The 25312-nt window shown below is 39.7% G+C and overlaps 1 protein-coding gene across 2 annotated transcripts in view; it reads right to left on the bottom strand.

Annotated features, from left to right (window-relative positions):
* MAP7D1 (MAP7 domain containing 1) overlaps window positions 1-25312 on the bottom strand; it is a 139015-nt gene that overhangs the window by 14905 nt on the left and 98798 nt on the right. Inside the window, exons 4-14 of one of the 2 annotated variants that reach the window (XM_089689642.1) lie at window positions 24945-25108; window positions 24253-24361; window positions 23639-23749; window positions 19974-20096; window positions 19741-19880; window positions 18488-18621; window positions 18097-18401; window positions 16412-16628; window positions 10661-10853; window positions 9176-9280; window positions 1131-1181 (exon numbers count right to left, since the gene is read on the bottom strand). In XM_089689642.1, the coding sequence (XP_089545768.1) occupies window positions 1131-1181; window positions 9176-9280; window positions 10661-10853; window positions 16412-16628; window positions 18097-18401; window positions 18488-18621; window positions 19741-19880; window positions 19974-20096; window positions 23639-23749; window positions 24253-24361; window positions 24945-25108 (1652 nt within the window). The remainder of the gene's footprint in view (window positions 1-1130; window positions 1182-9175; window positions 9281-10660; window positions 10854-16411; window positions 16629-18096; window positions 18402-18487; window positions 18622-19740; window positions 19881-19973; window positions 20097-23638; window positions 23750-24252; window positions 24362-24944; window positions 25109-25312) is intronic. The other variant, XM_089689643.1, reaches the window with a different exon arrangement.

The raw sequence follows: 25312 nt of genomic DNA on the forward strand, positions 1-25312 counted from the left end.
TTATACTGATAACAAGTTCAAAGAGGTGCCATTGATACAGGTAATGAGTGCAGGACAGAGGAGCCTCTTAAAGAAGAAGGTACAAGTCTGTGAGAGCCAGAAATCTTGCTTGTTTGTGGGTGACCAAATACTTATTTTCCACCGTAATTTGCAAATAAATTCTTTCCAAATCAGCCAATGTGATTGTCTGGATTTTTTTTCTCATTTTGTCTCTCATAGTTGAGGTCTACCTATGATGCCAATTACAGGCCTCTCTCTTCTTTTTAAGTGGGAGAACTTGCACAATTGGTGACTAAATACTTTTTTGCCCCACTGTATGTATTATTGCAGTACCATGTCTATTTGGCAGTTATCTTCTCTAATGTTTCATTCTAATCCAATAAATGAAATGTTTTCCTTAAACTGATCATTGGGCAGGTGTGTCTGTGATGGATTGGCTATATTTCAAAGTTATAGTGAACTTTTTGCTACACAATTTGTGGTAGGAATAACAATTTGGCGCTACAAATGTACATATCTATTTGGCTAGATGCAGCTTAATAGTTGCCCCTCTTAAATCTCATGTGCAGAAAATGGCCTGGTCCTGGTCCCAAGTGGAGTAATTGATTGGATATCTTTTAAAACCTTGCTCAATCAGCGCCAACCAAAATAAACAGCATTGGAAGAGTCTGGCAGCTCCTTACATTTCCATCTTAATTTATTTAACTCTTACAATCAAGCCATTTTACAGACAAGTGGTATACACTACCTTATATATTGCTGTTGTTTACAATAACATAAATGCCCATCCAGAGCACAAGCAGCTCTCAACTGCACATGGTTCAAACTGCTTTCTAGGGGTCTTGTGATATTTAAGGGGCAGGTTGTACTTTTGTAGATTGATACTGTTTTTTTGGCAGAGAGTTCTCTTTTAACCAATCTGAACAAGCGACATTCACAAGCACCAGTAGTTAAATTTAATTAAATTAGCTGACCAATTTTTCACCAGATTCCTAATTTCAATGTGCTTATCCAAAATTCTTCTGTTCATTCTATCAGTGCAAGACAACTTGCCTTTTATTGATTTGTCACGGTAAAATGTTTTTGATCTTCTTTGCTGTGTTAATTATTAAACACTTTTTTGTACTCACTTTGCCTGATATGTCTGATTTTCTTGTCCTTTTCATTATTTCTTCAAGGCGCTAAAATATGTAAAAAAAAAAAAAAAAAAAAAAAAGATTATTCAGTATTAAACATCACATCAAAGGTATAGCAGCAATACTATTTAATGTAAGAAAACAGAGTGGAAGAATATGATATATGGAGAGCATCATCTGTACATACAGAGAGATGTGGATGTTAAAATATAAATGTGTTGTGGGCAAAAAATGCACCTGTCTCATCACTGAGGGCTCAGTAAATTTTTTACAAGCAATAGAGCTTTGATTGTGAAACAGTAACAAAGCTCCTATTCTGAAGGAAGCCAAGAGACCCTTGTTTAAATTAATTTACAAATGTAATAGTCAAACCACAGGCAATCTTATAATTCTACAGACAGTGTAAGTGTGCAAGTAACAAATCCGCAAACTGCACAAAAATAACAGTGAAATTAAAAGAATATTTTAGGAGGCTAAAGAGGGATTCAGTTCAGGATAATCCCTTCTTACATAATGTAATGCTTCCAAAGAGTTATGATTGTGATGTAAACTTTTCCAAGGCGCAGAGTTTTACTGCCTAGTACGCATGTGGGACCGGTCTTCTTTAACCTCCATGAGGATTTACCCCCCCCCCCCCCCCTTTCTGACTAGGCCTTTTTTTGCTATACAGCGCTGCACTATTTCAACTGGTAATTGCGTGGTCATGCAATGCTGTACCCAAACTAAATTTATGTCCTTTTTTTTTAAAAAAAGGAGATCTTTCTTTTGGTGGTATTTGATCACCTGTGCGCTTTTATTTTTCGTGCTATAAACAAAAAAAAAAAAACAAAATAAAAAAAAAAACTATATTTTTTACTTTCGGCTATAAAAAATATATCATAAACTCAAAATTTTATGCTGAGAGGCATATTGAGTCCATGGAAAAATTTTTTTTTCCACAAGTCTTTGGAAAATGACAAAAACTTTTTTTTTTTTTCACACAAAGTTGTCACAATATATTGCTCACACAAACCATGGGTATATGTGGAATTACACCCCAAAAAACATTCTGCTACTTCTACTGAGTAGTATGGGTATACCACATGTGTGAGACTTTTTGGGAGCCTAGCCACATACAGGAGCCTGAAATCCAATGACCACTTTGAAAGCCTGAAGGTGCGTAACTTCCTCATTTCACTTCCTCACTTCGGAAGCCCTGAAATGCCAGGATAGCACCAAACCTCCCCAAAATGACCCCTTTTTGGAAAGTAGACACCCCAAGGAATTTAAAAAGAGGCATGGTGAGTATTTTGCAGATCTCATTTTTTCTCACAAGGTTTTGAAATATAAAAAAAGAAAAGAAAAAATATGTTTTTGTTTTCTTTCTTCATATTCCAAAAACTTGTGGCAACAAATGAGATCTGCAAAATACTCACCATGCTTCTTATCAAATTCCTTGGGGTGTCTACTTTCCAAAAAGGGGTCATTTGGGGGGTTTGGTGCTATCCTGGCATTTCAGGGCCTCCGAAACTGTGATAGGTAGTCGGGAAGCGTAATAAATCCCTTTAAAAGTCTGAAGGTGCTTATTGGATTTTGGGGTCCTTGGCTATACTGCCAAAAAGTCTCTCAAATGTGGTACCTCCATACTCGGGAGAAGTAGCAGAATGTATTTTGGGGAGTAATTCCACATATACCCATGGCACGTGTGAGCAATTAATCATTTAAGTGACACTTGTAAAAAAAAAATATTTTTTTTGTAATTCTCCAAAAACTTGTGGGAAAAAAATTTAATTATTCTATTGATTCAACATGCCTCTCAACAAATAGTTTGGGGTGTCTACTTTCCAAAAAGGATTCTTATTGGTGGGTGGGGGCATTTTATGCCAAGCATTAGAAGTTTATGCCACACATCATTCACTCTTCTAATCACCTGAAGAATAAGTCTTTTCTGACACTTTGTGTTCACATGAAAAACATCAGCATTTTTTGCGAGGAAATTACTTTGAAACCCCAAACATTTTATATTTTTAAAGCAAACACCCTAGTGAATGAAATGGTGGGTGCTGCAATTTTTTATGTCACATAGTACTCGTGCAGCGATTTTTAAAATGCAAAATTATTTGAAAAAAATACACTTTTTTTTTCACTTTTAATGCACAAAAACACAATATATTGGCCAATTATTTGGTAGATGATGGTATGCCAAGTAAATAGATACCAAACATGGCATGCTTTAAAACTATGCATGCCCCGTGCAATGGTGACAAACTGCATACATTTTTATTATCCATAGGCAACGCTTTAAAAGCCTTTACAAGATACCATTTACAGAGGAGGTCTAGTGCAAGAATTACTGCCCTTGATCTGACGTTCACAGCGATACCTCAAAGTCATGGTGCAACCGCTTGTTACTTACTGGCACAGGGTCAGTGCTTGCAAGCGGGGAGGGGGGGGGTATTTGAGAGGAGAGAGGGTTTTTTTATTTTTTTTATTTATTTATTTATTTTTTAAGTCATTTAGATTTTTTAAAATTATTTTTACACTGTCCCTTTCATTGCTGCATATGAGACAAGACATGCAATCTTAGCACTTCAGCTTCATGGGGTCGGGTACGCCTGATCTTAACAAGGACCTCTTCTCCATCGTCCGAGCAACCTGTCAGGGTGCCGCTGCTGTCTACAGGTTCGTATTCTGAGGTTGATTGTGTCAGGGAGTCTTCCCCTTCGCTCTCACCTGACATGCTCAGAATCTTGTAGGCCTTTACACTAGTGTACCTTTCCTTGGACATTTTGGACTCTAAATTTACAGGTACCTAGTGTGACTCACGTAAAAAAAGAGCACCTGGCTGTCAGAGACTGCTTGAACTACAAAATAATTTACCAGCAAGTGCTAACAGAGATCAGGCCTGATTCTGTGAACACTGCAGTTTTGTGTGCAATGTATTACAGGTGACAGTGATCAGAAATTATACTGACACTGCACTTCTTACTAGGGGTGGGGAGTGGTGGGGCTAAACGCTAGTGCTGGCAGCAAACGGGGATGATCCTGTTAACACTGTGTTTTTGGGGACACTAATACTAAGGGGGCACTGGTATAGTTTTGTTAGTGATCAATATATTGCTCCGTACGCACACTATACTAGTAATGCCAGTGATCAGCGACCTATAGCGTGAGTGCAATAGTGTGTGGGTACGCTAGCTGATCCTAGCTGGGAGGGATGCTAACTGACCCTGACACTATCTGACGTTGCTAGTGGCACTAATACAGTGATCAGTGAAAAATACTGTACACTGACACTGTACTAATGGCACTGGCAGGGGGCAAAGGGTTAAATGTGACAATCAAGGGGTTAAAATGTCTCTAACGTATGTGGGTGCAGTGTGCTGCTTTTACTCACATGTGATGTCTCTCTTCTCTCCCTGGAACAAAATGATTCCAGGGAGAGAAGAACCAGCTAGATCCTGTGCCTGCATTTACAAATGCAAATGCATTTCCATTCGCTGTAGGAGATCGGAAGAGTCCTGTCCAAAATCTCTGGCCCAGACTTGCTGACATACACCTCCTACAACAAATGACAGTGGGGGTCAGCAGGGGGGCACACGCATGCGCGGTCTAAACCCAGAAGAACAAAGCAACATACAGGTATGACGCTTTGCCTGCAGCTACCGCCCGTCCGCAGTATGGCAAAGAACTCTCTGAGGATCTGAAATAGGAATTGTTGCTCTACATAAAGATGGCCTAGGCTATAAGAAGATTGCCAAGACCCTGAAACTGAGCTGCAACACGGTGGCCAAGACCATACAGTGGTTTAACAGGACAGGCTCCACTCAGAACAGGCCTTGCCATGGTCGACCAAAGAAGTTGTGTGCACGTGCTCAGTGTCATATCCAGAGGTTGTCTTTGGGAAATAGATGTATGAGTTCTGCCAGCATTGCTGCAGAGGTTAAAGGGGTGGGGGGTCAGCCTGTCAGTGCTCAGACCATACGCCGTACACTGCATCAAATTGGTCTGCATGGCGGTCGTCCACGAAGGAGAAGGAAGCCTCTTCTAAAGATGAGGCACAGTAAAGCCCGCAAACAGTTTGCAGAAGACAAGCAGACTAAGGACATGGATTACTGGAACCATGTTCTGTGGTCTGATGAGACCAAGATAAACTTATTTGGTTCAGATGGTGTCAAACGTGTGGCGGCAAACCGGTGAGTACAAAGACAAGTGTGTCTTGCCTACAGTTAAGCAGGGTTGTGGGAGTGTCATGGTCTGGGGCTGCATGAGTGCTGCCAGCACTGGGGAGCTACAGTTCATTGAGGGAAGCAAGAATGCCAACTTGTACTGTGACATACTGAAGCAGAGATTGATCACCTCTCTTCAGAGACTGGGCCACAGGGCAGTATTCCAACATATCAACACCAAACACACCTCCAAGATGACCACTGCCTTGCTAAAGAACACACAAACTAGGGTAGGGACATAAAATACTCCCACAAATGTGGGCCATTGACTGCAAGCAAGATTTGTTAATTTGCAAACACACAAAAGTCTTTTTCCTAACAGATTCATGCAAGTCCATGTTGCAAAAATTAATACACCCCAATGAAATTCTTCGGAGTAAAAGCTAAATTTTAGATAATAAAATCCTAATTAAGAATTCAACTACAGGTAAATCTAATCATTCATTAAACAGGTGTCCGGCAGACAGTTGATTGTAAAAGGGAGTTACTTAAAGAAAACCCTTTCCCTTTTCATGCTGTCAGCAATGGCACCACAAGGAAGAGAAATGTCACAAGGCCTGAGAAAGTAAATCATTTTTTTTACACAAAAAAGGTGAAGGCTACAAGAAGATCAGCAAAGCTTAACTTATCAGTCAAAATACTGTAGCATAAGTGACACGAAAATTTAACAAAGATGGAACAACAACCATTTCACAGAGATGTCCAGGCTGTCCATGGAAGTTACCTCAACAGGAGCGTTTTCTGATAAGAAGGGTTGAAGAAAATCGCCGTGCAAGTTCACTGCAGTTAGCTAAAGAAGTAGAAAGCCAAACTGGGGTGGGTGTTTGCCGTGACACAATATGGTGTACACTGCAGAGGAATGGCATGCATGGGTGTCATCCACGAAGTGGTTGTAAAGGGTGAAGGTTTTTTATGACATTCTATGCCTGAAGGTAAAAATCCTTCTGCGTGCAGCAGTGCCCACAGCCCCCTCAATACTTACCTGAGCCCCATCACGATCCAGCAGCATGGATTCATGAAAGACAGAAGTCATCAAACAAATCTTTATGAGGAAGTGAGCAAAACCTTGGACAGAGGGGTGGCAGTGGACGTGGTATACTTGGATTTTTCAAAAGCGTTTGACACAGTTCCCCACACACGGCTAATGTGTCAGGTCTAGAGACTTGGAAAAATCTGTATGTCAATGAATAGAAAACTGGCTAAAAGATCGTATTCAGAGAGTAGTGATTAATGATTCATACTCTGAATGGTCTAGGGTTGTCAGTGTTGTACCCCAAGGTTCAGTGTTGAGACCCTTAATAAGCTTAATAATGGCATGCAATTCCAAGCTGCGGTTCTTAAAGCGAGCAAAATCCTTTCTTGTATTAAAAGAAGTATAGACTCCGGAGAAAGAAATATCATTTTACCCCTGTACAAATCATTAGTAATACCTCATCTGGAATATGCAGTTCAATTTTAGGCACAATTCACAAAAAGGATATTGGGGAACTGGAGAAAGGGCAACCAAACTGATAAGAGGCATGGAGGAGATCAGCTATGTGGAAAGATTAGAGGAACTGAATTTATTCTCTCTTGAGAAGAGGAGATTAAGAGGGGATTTGATCAGCATGTATAAATACGTCAGTGGTTCATATAGTGAACTCGGTGTAGAGTTAGTCACCCTGAGGTCCACACAGAGGACAAGGGGGCACTCTTTACATCTGGAGGAAAAGAAATTTAATCTCCAAACATGGAAAGGTTTCTTCACAGTAAGAGCTGTGACAATGTGGAATAGACTCCCTCAAGAGTTGGTTCTGGTCAGCTCAGTGGATTGCTTTAAAAAAAGGCCTGGATTCTTTCTTGGGTACACAGAATATAACTGGTTACTAACATTTATAGGTAAAGTTGATCCAGGGAATATTCGATTGCCTCTTGGCGGATCAGAAAGGAATTTCTCCCCTGCAGGAGCAAATTGCATCATGCTTTGCTGGTTTTTTTGCCTTCCTCTGGATCCACTGTGGGTGTAGGATTATAACTTTTTTTTATATGGTTGAACTGGATGGCCTTTCGTCTTTTTTTAGCCACACTCACCATGATGTGAATGACAGCCTCGGCTTTCCAGGTCTCTGCCTCCTCACTGGCTGAGACAGTGAGCAGGAGCCATTGGCTCCTGCTCGCTGTCAATCACAGCCAGTCAGCCAATGAGGTGAGAGGGGGTGGCGCCAAGCCGCGGTTCCATGTGTGAATGGACACATGGAGCAGCGGTTGCCCCCATAGCAAGCGGTTTGTTGTGGGGGCACCCGACAGACAGGAGGAGCTAGGAGAACCTGGGGGGACCCTAGAAGAGGAAGATCCAGGCTGTTCTGTGCAAAACCACTGCACATAGTAAGTATAGATGTGTTTGTCATTTTACAAAAAAAAAAATGGACCTTTAGAATTGCTTTAACACCTCGACAGGAGCATCTTCTGATGAGAAGGGTTGAAGAAAATCACCTTACAAGTTCACTGCAGTTAGCTAAAGAAGTAGAAAGCTAAACTGGGGTTATTGTTTCCCATTACACAATATGGCATACACTGCAGAGGAATGGCATGCATGGGTGTCGTCCATGATGGAAGCCTCTCCTAAAGCCCATGCACAAAAAAAACACCTATATTTTGCCAGGGCCAATGCTGAAAAAGACTACTATTGGGACTCTGGAGTGATGAGACCAAGTTAAATGTTTTTGGAACTGATGGCTTCAAAACTGTATGGCGTCGCAAAGGGGAGGAGTACAATGAAAAATGCATGATGCCTACAGTGAAACATGGTGGTGGCAATGTCCTTCTGTGGGGCTGCATGAGTGCTGCTGGTGTCGGAAAGCTGCATTTCATTGATGATCTCATGAATTCACAGATGCACTGCTCTAAATTCCCTTGGTCGTCATGCACTTTTCCAACATGACAATGATCCAAAACACACATTTAAGGCCACTGTTGCATTTCTGAAGAACAGTGTGCAAGTGATTCAGTGGCCAATAATTTCTCCTGATCTGAACCCAAACACTTATGGGGAATTCTGAAGAGATAAGTTGAGCATCACTCTCCATCCAGCATCCAGGCTCTAAAAGAGTTCGTTCTTAAAGAATGGAAAAAGACAGACGTTGCAATATGTCCCCAACTTGTTTATTCCATGCCTAGAAGACTTGGTGCTATCCTTACAAATCATGGAGATCATACAAAAGACTAGATGTAGTAGTTTTTGTCGTGGGGTGTATTCATTTTTGCAACAACTAATTTGAGGAAAACTGAAGATTTTGTCATCTAAGGTGTGTGTGTGTACATACATACACACATACATATATAAATACACACTCCAAGGATACAGTCTGGTTTCTTTACAGCTAAAGCACTAACAAGTGTGCCGTCTCTGTTCCATGTTGATACCAGGCCAAGTACCCTTCATCTTTAGAACCCCCCACCAAAAGAAATTAAAGTAATATTGAAGGCAATTTAAAAAAAAAAACAAAAAAAAAAAACAGCTATGTATCGCTATGCAGCTCAAGTATTGGGTGGTGGGAGCGGTCTTTCTGCAAGGTTTTTTACCTTGAGCATTTACAACAACTTTAAGAAAGCATCACTATCAAAAGACTGGTGCCTATTCCAACAGGCATTTTTTTAACCCAAAAACTGTTGAAGAATATCATATGATAAAAATTTAGAAAACAGAGCTAGGGATTTTTTTTTAAAGAACCCAAGTAATAAACCCACCCACTGTAATAAATGCAATTACAAATGTCAAAACGCTTGCCTTATTCACTCAGGCAACACATACGAGATGTAGCTTAAAACAGTGCAGAACACAGCATCCGTTACCTTCTTACGTTCTAGGCGCTCCTGCTCTTCTCTCTGGAAATGCTGCTCCCTCTCTAGCCTCTGCTTTTCTGCTTCTTCTCGAGCCCTTGCTTCAGCTTCCTCCTTCTATGAAAAGATGTTGGACTAGGCTTTCATTCTTATTTCTCAATAACAGGATAGCAGTTTCATATATTCATGGAATAAACTAAACTAAAAAAGATTTCTACAATATATTGAAAATATACACACATATTAAAGAAAGCTAAAGGACTACTGAGCTTAAGCACAAGTGCAGAGAGAATATGCAATTGCTAGCTTGCAAAGATGCTGCACCAATAGTACAAATAAAATATCTGTGTTCAGATCAGATCCTTATTTCCTAAGTGTTCTTCATTTATACTGGATTTAGTCAGGTCTGACAACTATTTTGTAGAGACCAGTTATGCATTTATAATTTTTGGATTCTTGTCTCCAATACTGAGAAATAAACAAGGGAATATCTATGGTTAATTTATACAGGCAGTGTATAGCTAACATATACTCTTTTTTGCTGAAGGAGGACTGCATCTGTCACATTCCTTTCACCTCAATGCAGGAACTATTTTTGAGATGGCTGCATGACAGCACTGAGGACTGTATCTGGCTTTGAGGCATTATGATTCTACTGTGCAGGATGTTTCTATGCAGCAAAAGTAGTAGGAGATACCAAAGCTGTTTCCATGCTACACGCTAGGTTCCTCCCACTGGCCCCTAGGTCACTACAGACAATAGTACAGATGGACAATAGATCGAACCACTGGCATCATCGGGGGACTAGAAATACTACAGGATCTTTATTAGGTGCATTAGGTTCATTGCTACTGCATACACTGGTGGTGCAAGAAACAGAAGATATGAGTATTCAATGTCTTCTTTGTAAGGCCTAATTGTATCCTATAAACTTTAGTCTTTTGGTAAATTTCGTATTAAATTTTAGTGTAATTACATCAGAATGATAACAGGACACTATACCAAATGTGTCTCACGTATGAGGACATCATCTAAAAAATCACTGATGTGCCTAATTGCATAACAAATTATTTTATTTTTTTTTTAACCTCCAATAGAAAAGGACAACTGGAATATGGCATGATAACACCAAGGTTCTCAGACACTTGTGTACAAAAGACTCAGTATGGGTTTTTAATAAGATGGAAATTAGATGAACCCCCATTAGGGGGCAGCAAAGTAACATCCCCGAAACAGGATTCATCAGCAACATCTGAAAGGCATTTGTATAGTGTATACAACCACAGCACACTGTGTGAACTGAATCTGTCATATGATCGGGGAACAGGACATCCGTGTCGATAACTTCTGTGCTGCAGGGCTCAGTACAATCCTGGCTTAAATGTAATTACTCCATGTGGTACCAAAGTCTTGTGATAAGCAGCCTGAATCTACAAGAGCAGTAATAACTCCCCAATACAAATTTGTGCTGCGTAGAATAATCTTTATGATTCTCACTTGTTTCTGCAGTCTCTCCATCTCTTCTTGTTCAGCTTTGGCTTTATCCTCAGCTTCTTTCTTTCTTTGTTCCTCCTCACGCTGTTGTTTCTCCTCCTCCTCCAGCTTCCTTTGCTCCTCCAACTGTAGAGCTTCTGCCTCCCTCTGCATCCTTTCCTCAGCCTCCCTGAGAGCACGCTCTTCACGTTCTCTCCTGTAGAAAACAGCATTCTGTCATTAATAACAGGGCAGACACAGCAATCTGAACCAGGTGTTCGTGAACAAACAACTAACATAGCTTCTGACTCTGACAATGTAATAAGCAATCAGAACCCTTTCTATGTGAAAAGCAGGAAACGGTTTTAAAATCAGATGCTACTAATACTACAACTGATTCAAGAATCCAAACAACAAGCATCATCAGACATTCAAGTTTGCAAAACACTGCCATAAGAGTAAAATCTGAAGGACTCCTTGATGTACCTTTACCATGTTCCCTTGGACACAGATTAAAGTGGTATTCAACCCAGAAACAAACATTTATTATATTGAAGCTTACCAATTCTTGGAAGTGATGGCTGCATTTGTTTTATTTTTTAGGCTTTTATTTTCATCTGGTGATCTGGCCAGCACATGCACATGTATCAGTTACAGGGATGAGAGAAGCCATTCAACACTGGCAGTGGTGCTTAGAAAAGTTTTATTTATGTAAAAATATATTTCCAAAACAAAAAAAAAACAAAAAATGGTTATAAAGTTTTAGATAGAGGTCACCTTCAACTGATAATACTACTGTCCAAGGGTGCCCCTGTGCTCCTTCAACCAGAGTGTTGGCACTCTAATACATGTTGTGTGTTATTGGCCGGATCACCGGGGGAGAAAAGAAATAAGAAATAAAAAAAAAATAAAAAAAAAAAAACCTAGTGTAGCCACATCTAATGATTGGTAAGCTGCAATATAGTACGTTGTTGGTTTTGGGTTTAACACTGCTTTAACCACTTCCCGTCCGGCTGTTGTATATAAGCGGCCGGACGGTGGCAGTGCAGGGGCGGGTGGCTGTTTATAAATGGCCTCCCCGCCCCCTGCTTGACACAGTGGAACACCGATCGTTGTATGGGACCTCTGTGCGAGGTCCCGATCATGTGATCACTTATTGGCCAATCAGTGATCACATGAATAGTAAGCAAGATGTCACTTCTGACATCATTGCTTACTACGTGTGAAATCTGTGAATGATCACAGAGGTCACATGGTACAAGGCTATTCACAACAGCCTTGTACCATGTGACAAGCTGTGACCAATCACAGCTCACTCAGTACTTCTCAATGACTGCAAGAATGCAGCCAGAGAGAAGGAGAAATTATTGCTTTTACAACCTTTATGGGTGTAAAAGCAATCAGTGTAAAAAAAAAAAAAATCTTCAAAACCCCCCACAAGTAGTACACTGTACTACTAGAGTGACAGTATGTAAAAAAACAAAAAAAACCCATAAATATAAAAAAAATAAAATAAAAATGTAAAAAAAATATAAATATAGAAATTATAATTTTTGGTTATAAACTAATTTTGGTTATTTTTTTTACTAAGAAGATAACTGAATACATTTTGGCCAAGATTTATGAAGAAAGCTTATTTATTTGCAAAATTTTATAAGAAAAACTTTTTAATTTATAAAGCAAAAACAAAATAAAAATCCCAGTGGTGACTAAATACCACCAAAATAAAGGTTTATCAGACTCAAAAAAATGCAAACAAATTCATATGGGTAGAGTGTTGCATGACCACGCAATTGTCATTCAAAGTGTGATAGCGCTGAAAGCTGAAAATTGGCCTGGACAGGAAGGGGGTAAAGTGTCCGGAATTGAAGTGGTTAAGCAACAATTTGTGAGTGTAAGCGGCAGTGCAGTCTCTTGCCAGTCATTCTGTGCTAGAGTCTTTCTAGCACCTACTGTACATCTCTAGACAAAGCTTCCAGAACTTTTTGAGGGGCTAAATGATCATGGGCTTGCATAAATTATAATGAGGCAACCATAGGGCATGCATAAGTACAAAAGGGCATGTGTATGAAAATTTAGGGTCTATAAAAAGTCACAGTCATGAGAACAGGGACATTCCAAATACCAGACTACCTGTAGCTACAGGATTTTGCAGAGAGTGACCAGGTGCACACAAGCCAGAGCAAGAAGAAAATAATAAAAAAAAGTAGACAGCTTATAAGTGCACAAATAGTTTTTGTTTTAGACAAATTTAAAATGCTAAATCAGCTTAGGCAACCCTGGAGGGGTGGAGATTTACCTAAAGAACATGGAAGTGATCAAAGATAACTGAATCACACTTTTTTTTTTAAAGGAGATAACCTAGCATAGCCCCACTTAAAAGGAAGAAAGGTTTGAAGAGTTCAGAGGTCAGTAATATGTCATGCAGAGTAATGGAGAGTTCAGAGATCAGTAGAGAGTAGTGCAGGTGTAAGCAGGTGCAGGTGTAAGCAGGGCCGGTGCTGCACTATTTTGCGCCCTAGGCAAGACCAGCTACTAGTGCCCCCCCCCCCCCAAAAAAAAAAATTAAATAAAAAAATTAAATAATTCTTAAAAAAAAAAAAAAACAGTAAAAAATATATTAAATCAACAAAACGTGAAACTGCTCAATTTCATTTAACCGCTTCCTGACTGCCCTATAGCAGATATACTGCTACAAGTCGACACGGGTGCGCAAAATCATGTGATTTTGCATTTTTGGGTAGGGGACGTGCCTGCGTCCTACCCGCGCCACCATTTGCGGCCGTGTCTGTCGATCCATAAAACTAAACTCTTCTTTACACCTAAATACGTCTAACTCAATATAGAATACATTAATACAAAAATGAATATTAAAATAATAATAATAAATAATAAATAATTCCCAGAAAAATACAATAAACCTATATAGTCCAAAAGCAACCAGTTGAAGGAGATCACTTTTTTGTTTCACTATTATTGAGTGTGTAGTGCTCACTAATAGAGTTTTTGGGGTTTATTTCACTATTTGGAGTGATCACTTATGTTTCACAGTTTGAAGTTGGAATGGGCACGATTTTGATCATCATCACAAGTATATTTATTTATTGACTGATTTTTATATATTTATTTATTTTTTCACGTGTGAGTACACGTTATGCAGTTGGTATGATACACGGTTTTCACAAGTTTGCATGTTTGCTCAGTGTAAGGGTAATACACTGTCATTAGTTTATATATTTTTTTGAGGTTCACAAAGAATTTTGGAGATTCCATTCTGCATGATTGAAGAGGGATACGAGTTGGTTTGAGAATTTGGAAAGACTTTTCTACAGAGACACTTTGGACATTTTATTTATATATTTTTGGGGGTTTTTGCTTTTGGACTATATAGGTTTATTTATTTTTCTGGGATTTATTTATTATTAATTTTTATCTTTTTTAATGTATTATATATTGAGTTAGACGTATTTAGGTGTAAAGAAGTTTAGGAGTTTAGTTTTATGTATTTATACTTTCAAGGGTGAAAGTTTACTTTTCTTTTGGGTTTAGTAGATTTTGATAAGTGACAGAGTGCGGAATTTCGTGTGTCGATCACCGGGTCCCGCGCCAGTGATTACTTGCCGGCGCACGGTAATTTACAAGCATCTCCGACGGGGAGGAGAACTGTATGTAAACAATACAGTTCTCCTCCCTGTCAGCTCGTGCACACTGCTTTGGATGGCTGTGCACAGCACAACCATCCAAAGCAGTTTGCTTACAGTGAAGCACACGAACACAGCACACAGTTAACCCCTTGATCGCCCCACATGTTAACCTCTTCCTGCCCAGTGCCATTAGTAGTGTCAGTGCTTTTTTTTTTTCTTAGCACTGATCACTGTATTGTGTCACCAAGTCAGTTCCCCCAATGTCAAAATGCCTGCCGCAGTTCCGCTATAATTCACTGATTGCCGTAATTGCTAGTGAAAGTTAAAAAAAAAAAAAAAATCCCCAGTATATTTTCCACCATTTGTAAACGTTATAAATTTCATGTAAACCAATTAATTTACACGTATTGGGATTTTTTTTTCAGCAAAGACACATAGCAGAATATATTTTGGCCTAAATTCATGACAAAATTTGATTTAAATTTTTTTACTGGACAGGTTTAATAGAAAAAAGTCACAAATATTGTTTTTTTTTCTGAAAATTGTCGGTCTTATTTTTTTATAGCGCAACAAAATGAAAAACCTCACAGGAGATCAAATACCACCGAAAGAAAGCTCAAGTCATGTGAAAAAAGGACGTAAATTTAATTTGGGTGCAGCGTTGCATGACCACTCAATTGTCAGTTAAAGTAAGGCAGCGCCGTAATGCAAAAAATGGCCTGGTCAGGAAGGGGGTAAATCCTCAGGAAGGCAAGTGAGTAATTTGCAAATATAAGTGCCAGAAAATGCCACCGCCACCAATATTAAAGAAAAAACAGTGTCACCGACGAAGTGTATCTGTGGCTGGGTGACAGATGCAGTGAGTGGACTCATTGGGTGACAGATCCCAGACTGGAATTCCCCAGCAATTGAGGAGTGGGGAAATAAAACGCTATGACAGCAGGCAGACCAGCGCGCGCGCACACACACACACACACACACACACACACACACACACACACAGTGACAGATCTGACACAATGCACCACCACCAACACTGACAGATTAGAAGGCACAGTAGGCACTAGAAGAGCAGGCTTTGGGATGGTGATGATGTCATCACTCACTGACACATTGCACATGTGATGGTTAGCCGGCCGGGTCACACTCACATAGACACAAGACATCAGAGGCAGGCATTACCTTCCTCCGCAGGTGCAGCTCCGCGTCTGTTGATGAATGGGAAGAGAAAGGCAGGAACTCCACAGTGATCAGCAGCCACCAGCCAGCTTGCAGTAAATGACTGAGTCCGAAAGGAACACTCGAAGGAGTGGCAGATCAGCCGCTACACTGGTCCCAGACACCCGACATCTTCCCCTGTCCTTTCTTCCTCCCCTCCACTGCCCCTCCCCTCGACTGACATGGCAGCATCCCACACAGAGAGAGTGCCAGCCTGTGCTGCGCCCAGGCATCCCTAGGTGGCAGTGCGCCCTAGGTAGCTGCCTAGTTTGCCTAGTGGAAGCACCAGCCCTGGGGGTAAGTAGTAAGTAACGTTGATTGCATGGGTCAAACACAAGTAACACAAGTTCCAATGTCAGTGTTATCTAATGCAGAGTGCAGGGTTACACACACCTATACTGTAGACATGTGTTTCAGGAAAGTAGCATAAAGTTAAGAGGTTTTTAGTATGCAACACAGAATGAAGAGGTCAGTAGTAAGTAGTGCAGGTGTCAGAAACATGTAACGCACATGATTGTCAGTAGTAGGTAATGCAGAGTGCAGGGCACACGCTTCTAGCTGTAGACATGAGAAAAGCCTCCACCTATAAAGTGGCCAGGACCAGAACTATCTTCCTCAGTGCAGTGGTGCAATGTGCTGCAAAATACAGTTAATACATGGAGTTCTGATTGTGAAAGCTGTATGGACCACCCAAAGCAGCCACTGCTAGGACCCTGCTGACCCCATGGAGTCTGGTATAGGAGAGCTGGCTGTATCCCTTAACAGCTGCCCTGAATACAGATAATCTGCTTCATTTGACATAACGTAAACTCAGTTTTAATGGCCTCCAAGATATTGCTACAGTAATAGTACTTCAAAGCAACTTGGATCATTCCAAACCTTTAATAATTACCATTACTAGGACAGCACTCACCTCTGCTGCTCCTCTCTCTCTCTCCTCTCTTGCTCCTCTCTTTCCCTTTGCTCCCTGGCCTGCCGCCTCTTTTCTGCTAGCAGGCGAGCAGCTTCATCTTTATCTGTGGTGCCAGCCATAGGCTTGCTTGGAGACGGAACAGGAGAAGGTGCAATTACCGTAGCAGAGACAGGGGTAGGGGGTTGTGCAGTAGCAGGACTACTGGAAAGAACGGGCTCTAAATATAAAATATAAAACAAAAATTAGACAAAGGAAGCCACGTTTTGCATCATTGACATGGAATTTCTTTTTCTTTAGATACAGGTTTGAAAAATGCAGACACTGCAGCTTGAGTATAAGCAGATGAAAACAAACGTAATTCCAAGTCACAACATATTGCGACAACAATGCCATGTTTAAGGTTTCACTATACAAATGTAGGTGGGGTCAGGGTCTCCCAACTGGTATTTCTAACCTTGATCTATCTTGTCATGATTTTCAGGGCAGATGGGTTTGCAAGTGCATTTGCAATTTTGTCTGGGCAGAGGATGTCTCAACCAGTCCTCTAATAAGTGGGCCAAAGGCCACATATGTCTGAACTACTTCCCCACAAGCTCAACCACTGATTTATTTTATTTTTTTTATAGAGCTGAGAAGGGTCACAATGGGAGTGATTTTCCCTTTTGTAGTCCAGTTGACTGCTATCACTGGAAATGGTAATAAATGGAATTGCCCCACTGAGAATAAAATCAGCAATAAACATCTTGCAGCATTTTTAACTCTAACCCATTTTATGATAATGAAATGCTTTGGTAAAAGAATAGGAAATATCTCCTGTACAGTGATCACTGCCATTGGGAATGGAGGAGAAGAAACTTCTCCTTAACTGAGACACAGGCAGCACTAAAAATGTCACTTTCCTGCTCAATACAAAGTGAAAGAAAAGTTTTATTTCAACTACTTTAGCTATAACACCCTTATAACATATTCCGCTATAATGTAAAACACTATCTAGCTGTACCACTATTGCTTAATAAACAGAAACATTTTATTGTATACAGGGCAAGGTGCATGGTTCTAAATGCTGTCAATAGGACAAGCCCTAGCTTCTGTAATTCATACATACTGTGGAACACATATTTCAAGTGACCCGGTCTGGTCTAAAAAAGTTCAAGAACAAAGTTACCTGCAAGGGAACTCTCTGCAGCCCATGTTTCCTACCTTTCCATCAATTCGGCACTGCAGCCTTCGTAAGAATAATCAGCATTTGACAATTGCGAGAGTGCATCTGCCTCCTGAAGCATGCCATGGTTCCATTCTCTGACCGGGACATCACTACAAGATTCAGCAGTGACCAAAAGGTAGGAGGGTTGAAGCACAGCACATGGCATGAGACAATGGCATCTGACACTCTCAGAGGTGCCAAATACTGGAGCTTCTTACGGATGCTGCAGTACTGGACTGGAGGGAGGGTAGGTAATACACAGTGCATCTTTTTGTTTTTTTTAAACCTGACAGTCACTTGACCAATATTTGAATCATTTTAGGATGGTGCTCCCTTACATAATAACATAGATTGCCTTCTAAATAAGAAAGTGCAAAGAAAATATGTCATAACTGCAAAATCAACCAAGGAGTTGTGTGTGGTCTGAAGTAATTAGCAATAGAAAAGAGGAGGTTACCCAGGTACATGACAGAATACAAACCTGTAATAGATGCAGCACTACTTGCAGTGTTCCCTGGTGTTTCCTGTGTCTTGGTTTCTTCTGGCTGAGATGCAGGGGATGGTTGCCTCTCCTTCTCAACTTTCTGCTCTGCTTTTTTCTCTTTGACTTTGCTGGGAGTTTTCTCTTCCTTCAGCTTCTCTGTTTTGGGTTTTGGTTTGGGTGTCCCCTGTGCACTCTTTGGAGGAGTCACCTTTGGGGTTATTGATAGTGAAGGACTTAGGCAAGGTGAGGCTGGGCGCCGGGTAGGTGTGGAAGGGGAGGACGGGCGGTTTTTGGATTTTGTACTATTGGTAAATAACAAATACAATTATAACTTTGTTCCCTAATGCCAACACCACGTACTATTATTTTACTCTGCTTTTCTCTGTACCTTATGTCAAGAGTGGGAGACGCTCGGCTCTTTGTAGCAGGTAAGGACTGTCTTTTTTTGAGAATACGCTCTCTGCTCAGTGCACTTCTCTCACGCTCATTTTCTCTATCTTTTTCCTTCTTCTCTTTTTTTTTCTGAAAAGGTTAGCAAAACAGAATTGAAAGATCAGACTAGGTTATTACTTTAAACCTACACAGTTTTGTTGTCAAAAGAAGAGTTCTAACCAACCTAGGATTGTTTCACTCTGGGATACCTTTCTTCTGGCAATACCCTCTAAGTTCTGTTTCATGAGTCTACTATAAAACGTACTGCTACAGGCACCAAATTCCAGGAAGCAGAGCAGAGAAGCATTTCTCAGCCTATCACACTCACCCTGAACAAAATTCATATTATCTTCTATAAAAGACCATTTCACAAAAAAGGGTAATTCAGTTTTTAAAAACAAATTCCTGACATCAAAATGTACAGTAGTACTGCTGCCCACTGTGCACTAAAATGCAATCCTTGAACTCAAGTAATTATGCCCAAACCCAGTTCTCGAAGGTCTGTCTGAAAGGAGCATTCTGGGATTGGGTCATCAATGTCTGCTACAGGCAGAATGTAGTATTCCCTTAGCCTTCCCTCCTGTGGTGATCACTCTGTCCAGTTTGGTATTCTGGAAGATATGATCTATGTTAAGACTTTGCAGTCTTTATAATCTCATGACCATCAGAGAGCCTGAGATGTGTGAATAATGGATTTTGAGGAAATCTGGCATTAACAAGGTTGAGCTATATGATGATCCTGAATCATGTGTAACAAACCATGGTAACATCCTTTTGGGGAGAAAGGAAGATGGCAGGAGATGAAATGTGATCTCTTTAGGAGGGAATGACAGTCTGTAAATGTTACACTTTAAAATTGTGCAGCATGCAAATACTAAAAGAGAACGTTTAGTTTGCCCACACAGGTTAACGCCCTACTCACAAACTGATTATATTTACTTTCTATTCACTTCCCATTTATCTTCAGAAAAAAATCCTGTGTCCACCTTGCCTTTTTCAGAGCTTACACAGAGCTAAGCACCTTTTTACACCCACAGGTGACATCATTTGGGCTTCGCAATTGGCAGCTCCTGCACCCTGCATTGCATCTTAAGAAAAAGTACTCCATTCACTCCATTGAGAGAACAGGCAGGCAAGGGAGAGAAATGAAAAGTGGAAGGCGGAGCAAAGTACAAATCCACGTAAATTAACTTGGAAATTGCTGCTCACCGGAGATGTGTCACTGCGCTTCCTGGGTGTTACATCAGGGCTGCCGGCTGTGGTCCTCCGACGTTCTGAACAACGATGCTTGTGACCATTACAAGAAGTTAGTGGACTTGCAGAGGCAGAACGAGGACATACTAACGAACCTGACAGGTAAGAAATACATGTGAGCAACAAAATTAATCATATACAGTATAACCAATAACAGACATAATGGGTGATAAATAACCTGTGCTTACTCAGATCTCTGCTGTTTCCTGGGAGGTTTGCTGCACTCCGGCTTCTTGCCAGAAAGGACAGGGTGGGTGTCATCAACCGATCTACAATACTGCTTTCCCAAGGACTGAGCTGCAAGTTCCTGTCTGCAAAAGGATAAGGAAGGTGATTATTAGGTAAATTAGGTAACAGAAGCGAAAAGAAAAGTGAAAGACAGAAAGAGTATTTTTACATAGGTCAAAGCCTGCATCAATCATTACCTTTTTCAATAAAATATGAGGCAAAAAAACTAGTATTGCTACATTGTGTAGCAAGATGGATGGGATTTTAATTTTGAAGTGAAGAGTAACTCCATGATTTGTGGAGAAATGCACAAAACCATGTTCCTCCCACACTCCAAAGACATGCAGATAGGTAAATTTGCACTTGTCAAAATTGGTCCTAGTATGTGTGTGCATGCATTTTGTAAGGCACTGCACAAACTGCTGGACCTAGATAAATCCAGAACAATAGAAATAATAATATTGATAACAACACTGATGTTTGCATAAGAGGTAGGGGCCTTAGCTTGTTAGCTCCTTGAAGGCAGGAACTGATGTGAATGTACAATATATGTAAAGTGAAGAGTGAATTGTTGGCGTTCTATAAATACGTGTAATATTACTAAATAACATTCTTATAATAATAATCTTTTTAATAAATAATAAAAGCTTAGTCATGAAGCCATTGGGAAGAAACATAGTGAAGGAGTAGGAAAGGGTCTGGTAGAGCATGGTGAGCAACAGATCCCCACTAGGTATGCACCTTCCAAGAAGGTTAGCAATAAGAAATATGATGTGTGTGTGTGTGTTACAGTAAATTTACCAATTATTTCTCTTAAAATATTGTTAGGAAGCCAACAATGCGTAGCCAACTGGTGGGCTAAAAAAAAAAAAAAAATCAGTTTGTCTGTGGCTAGCTTTTATCATTCTCTTGTGGGAATGTGAACTTCTTGTGCATTACCCAGCATAACAAGAGAATCTTCAATCATTTTCAAAAATTATACAGTATTATGTAGTCCGTAACACTTAAACACAAGCTATCAGATCATAAGTATGTTCTCCCCCATGTTTACAACAGAAAACAGACAGGGTAGCAACTTCTGTTATACAATGATGAAACTTCCTCCTCTGTTTTCCGCCCTGGAAATATTTGGGAGGCCATAGCTGGTAACAAGCTACATTCCTAACAAACTAAAACTCGTCCGGATCTCCTTAGACACAGCAGCTCACACCAGCAAGTCTATTTAAACCATATAAATAGACAGGCTTGTACAGAGACTGCAATCTCATGAGTTTATATTCCCAATTTATATTTACACTTGTATAGAAGCAAATAGTACAACACCATGCACCTGGAATTCCTGTGACATTGGTTCCCAACTTGATAATTAAATTCAGGGTGCTACAATGAAATGAGCATAGCTGTAAACATCACAAAGATACTGACAGGGGAGCAGTCTCAGAAGATGTTTTTCTATGCTGGAAGATCCATCAACTCTGTTCCTATTATTGCCTTAATTGGTGAAAACAACAGCTAAACTGTACAGTATATGACAGACAGTGATAACCAAAACAAGAGAACATACTTGGGACAAATATAGATTTATATTTAGACAAAAAAGTAAAAAAAAAAAAAAAAAAAAAAGTATAGATTTATCTATCAATCTATAAAACAAAAAAGGGACAGAGTCAATGGACCACTTGGTCTTTTCTTCTGCTGGCAATATTCTATGTTAGAAGCTAATAGTTGGCTAAATATATTTTTTTGTGTTTAAAGTGCTTTAAACGCACATCATATTCAACAACTCACATTAACGCTATAGGCGTGTTTGCTAAGCGTCAGTATTTTGAGCAATTGTGAAAAAGACCTAAATGCAGCAAGTTTATAAAGTGATGCTTTATACATTTTTAATAATTTGTATGCATAACATACTGTTTAAAGGCTCTTTCACACAGGAGTCAGAAATAGGCAGTTGGGTCTCGTTTTTAACGTTTCCCGGACATCTATCAATGCCACTCAAAATTGTTAAAATAAGGAGCAGATGGAGGTGTTCACACTGCAGCAATAGTGTTGCCTTGCACTGCAATGAGGCAAAAATAACTCTGCCTGCAGAGTTTGACAGACCTGACAATTTGCAATTGCCTGCATTCACTTCTATTGAAACACACCACAAGCGTATTGTAAATGCACACTAAGCATGCCTATGGCGTTCACAGTGCGTTTCAGGTGCAATTGCAAAGCGTGAAAAGTGATAATTTCCTATAAAAAAACTCATCTCACAGGGCATTGATGAGTGTTGCTGACACAACAGGAATGCCTGTACAACACACCCAAAATGCTCTTTAATGCTATTGGTGCGTTAATACGCTTTAAGGCTACTTTAGACTTCAACACCTGAAGAGCATGCTGGGCTTTCTAATAAAAAAGCATAGCACTACCTTGTTGCTTTGTGGCAGTTAAACTAGTTCGGATGTTGAGGTCTTTGCATGCAGAGTAGTGGAATGCGCCCCTCCTTTGGTAAATCGGGTCTATTTTTGGCACAGCAGCTGTGCGGATACATTTTGCACACAGTTTCGTCTGTTGGCTGAAACTGATAAATATGAAATAACACAGTGGCTGCTTCTTTCCTTTTTGTCATCACCTGTTATTGGAAGTTAATTATGGGAAATGAGTGCAGTTAAATCTGAGCCTGAGATTGTAACATAGTCTTTGTGATCTCTTTTGTTCTTTGTTATATATTTTTGTAATAAAATATGTGTGGAATTTTTAAACAAATATGTGTGAATCCCTTGTCCTTTGGGTACAGAGATAGTCCATGTCCAGACTTTTGTCCACCTTTTTCCTTCTTGGCTAACATTTGTTGGATGATGGTTCCCTTTTGTAGTAACTTTTATCTCCCTAGGAACAAACAATTTATCGAAACTGTACAATCAATTGAATGAGCAGACACCCCGAAACAAGCCTTAATTTAGAGGAACAATGCCACTGTAAAATCAACATAGTCAACATATAGTTGATTACCCAGGGAGTGTATGCCAATATTCATGCATTACCAATTAATCATCATCTCATGTATTCTATATACCTTTACAGCTGAACTCCAGGCATTAAATACACAATTTAATGAAGATCTTTACTCATTCACAAATCACCTAATTTAAATTAAACTTGTGTAGGTATTATTTTGGTATCTTGTAATCCCCTCGACAGAAGAATTCACACTGGTGGTGGTGGTGGTGGTGGGGGGGGGGGTATCATGAAAAAGCACTGAGAAGAAATATGTCAATAGGAAAAGGCAGGGTAAGCATGAGATGACCTCAGTCTGCTGCTGCATTTTCACTGTATGGTCAAGCAGGCAATGGAGAAGTGTGTCACCACGGTATCTCTTCTACAGTCTATAGCTGTACCAGAGTAAGTAGTATCATCCACCTTACTGTGCTGTGTGGCAGGCTATACAATTCCTAGAACTGGATGGGCAGAAACACAAATCCTCTGCCTGGCAAAACAACATCCTTATATGTATGCCATATGTGTATTTAGTTGTTTGCCTGGAGTTCAGCTTTAAAGTCACCTATATGAGACTAAACTGGAATCAGTACTCAAGTACTGGAGATGATAGTCCATTATAAAACTACAAAGCTCTTACTTCTATTTGGAGAGTTCCACAATGTGGCAGAGGATTTAGATAGTCGCTTGTTGATTATAGAGTCAACATGTCTGGGAAGATTCACTGCAGATATGGAGCATCTGTTTGGGCCTGAAGTAAAGAGACACAGTAGAAACCAGCCAGAATTTACACAGCTCAATGTATTCTTTTCATCATAATTCATTAATGGTGTAAAACACATATATACAGCCCGAAGAGTAAACAAAATGTGACAGAGAACTGTGTTTTAATTTTTTCTCTCTTTTTTTTTTTTTTTTTTTTTTTTAATAAACTGAAGAATGTCTATCTAGCTTAATGTTTATCATCAGAACCCCCCTCAAAAGAAAGCACAGGCTATTCCATGCATATTTATGAATTTAAATGAAGTGCTGCTTACTAAAATAAATTTTAGTTATATTGTATTTTGATTTCTTAATGTTCACTACCCTTACAGCAAGAACCAGCTGGAAGAGCCATGAAACTGCAATAACTGACAAGTGCGTCAGTACTTGCTGCCACTGTAGGTTTATTCAATAAGTCACCAAAAAGAAATAAGGCAATTCGTGAAGTAGAGCTCTGACATTAAGTCCATTGATAGGATCAACCAGCCATACCTCCTTTAGGAGTGTTCTGATTAAGCGCTCCTGCCCAAGACCATCGCTGCTGACGAATCTCTGCCCAAGTCTTCTTAGTTGAACGGTTGACTGCCGACTCATATTTTTCCTAAGAATTTTAATATTTTGCATATCAAAATGAATTGCATTAATGTATTATGTAAGCAAACATTATATTTTACTCAATATTAGATAAAATTCAGTTTGGTAATAAACACAATAATAAAGCATACAGCTAATTTTTTTTTTTTCATCCACAAATCTGTAAAGGACCAACACTGCCCTCTCTACCACTGCCATTTTTACGGCTTCCTAATATAATATAAGAATATGACAACCAATCTCTACTTCATTACTCCATTTAATGAGACTTATGGGAGGTTATGAATATCTTCCAGGTTCTGCTTCGATCTTCTCACTGAAGACTCTGACGTGATAAATGCCGTTAAGTGTGGATTACTATACAAATTAGCACCAAAAAATTATTTTTCAGTGCTAGATGGTATGACATCTTTTCAGTAGTCATCCTATTAAAGAGAACATTATATATGACGCTACTCAAATAGGCCAAAGCCCTGAATATTGGGGATGTTTCAGACTAAAGATAACACAATTTAAGGCAATAACTAGATACTGGCCAAGACCAGAGTAGTAACCGTATGAAATGAACACAATTATTGACCACCATTTACCTTGTTCTTCTCATGCTTTAACCTTTGCCGTTCGTCTAGGAGCACCTTTTTCCTTTCAGCCTTGAGCCTTTGTTCTTCCAGTTTCTTCTTTCTGTCCTGTAATTGCTTCTCTCTCAGCTGTTTTGCCTTCTCCTCTTTCTCAAGCCACACATTCTTCTTGGTCGCTAAAGAGTTATAAAAAAGATGTTTACTTTAAATTAGTGTCAGATGGAGATCTCAGCACTCATGCTAAGCACAGGAACACAAGCAAGAGGGTCAATAAGATAACAATGCTTTTCCATGCCTTTCATACTGCAGTGCAGTATATTTTGTAAGCTAATTGCCATCATATGAATATATTGATACCCTGCTGAAATATTAAGCTTAAA

Source organism: Staurois parvus, unplaced genomic scaffold (genome assembly GCF_062004578.1).
Source record: "Staurois parvus isolate SC_StPar_1 unplaced genomic scaffold, SC_StPar_1.0 ptg000488l, whole genome shotgun sequence".
In the NCBI taxonomy this organism is placed as follows: domain Eukaryota; kingdom Metazoa; phylum Chordata; class Amphibia; order Anura; family Ranidae; genus Staurois; species Staurois parvus.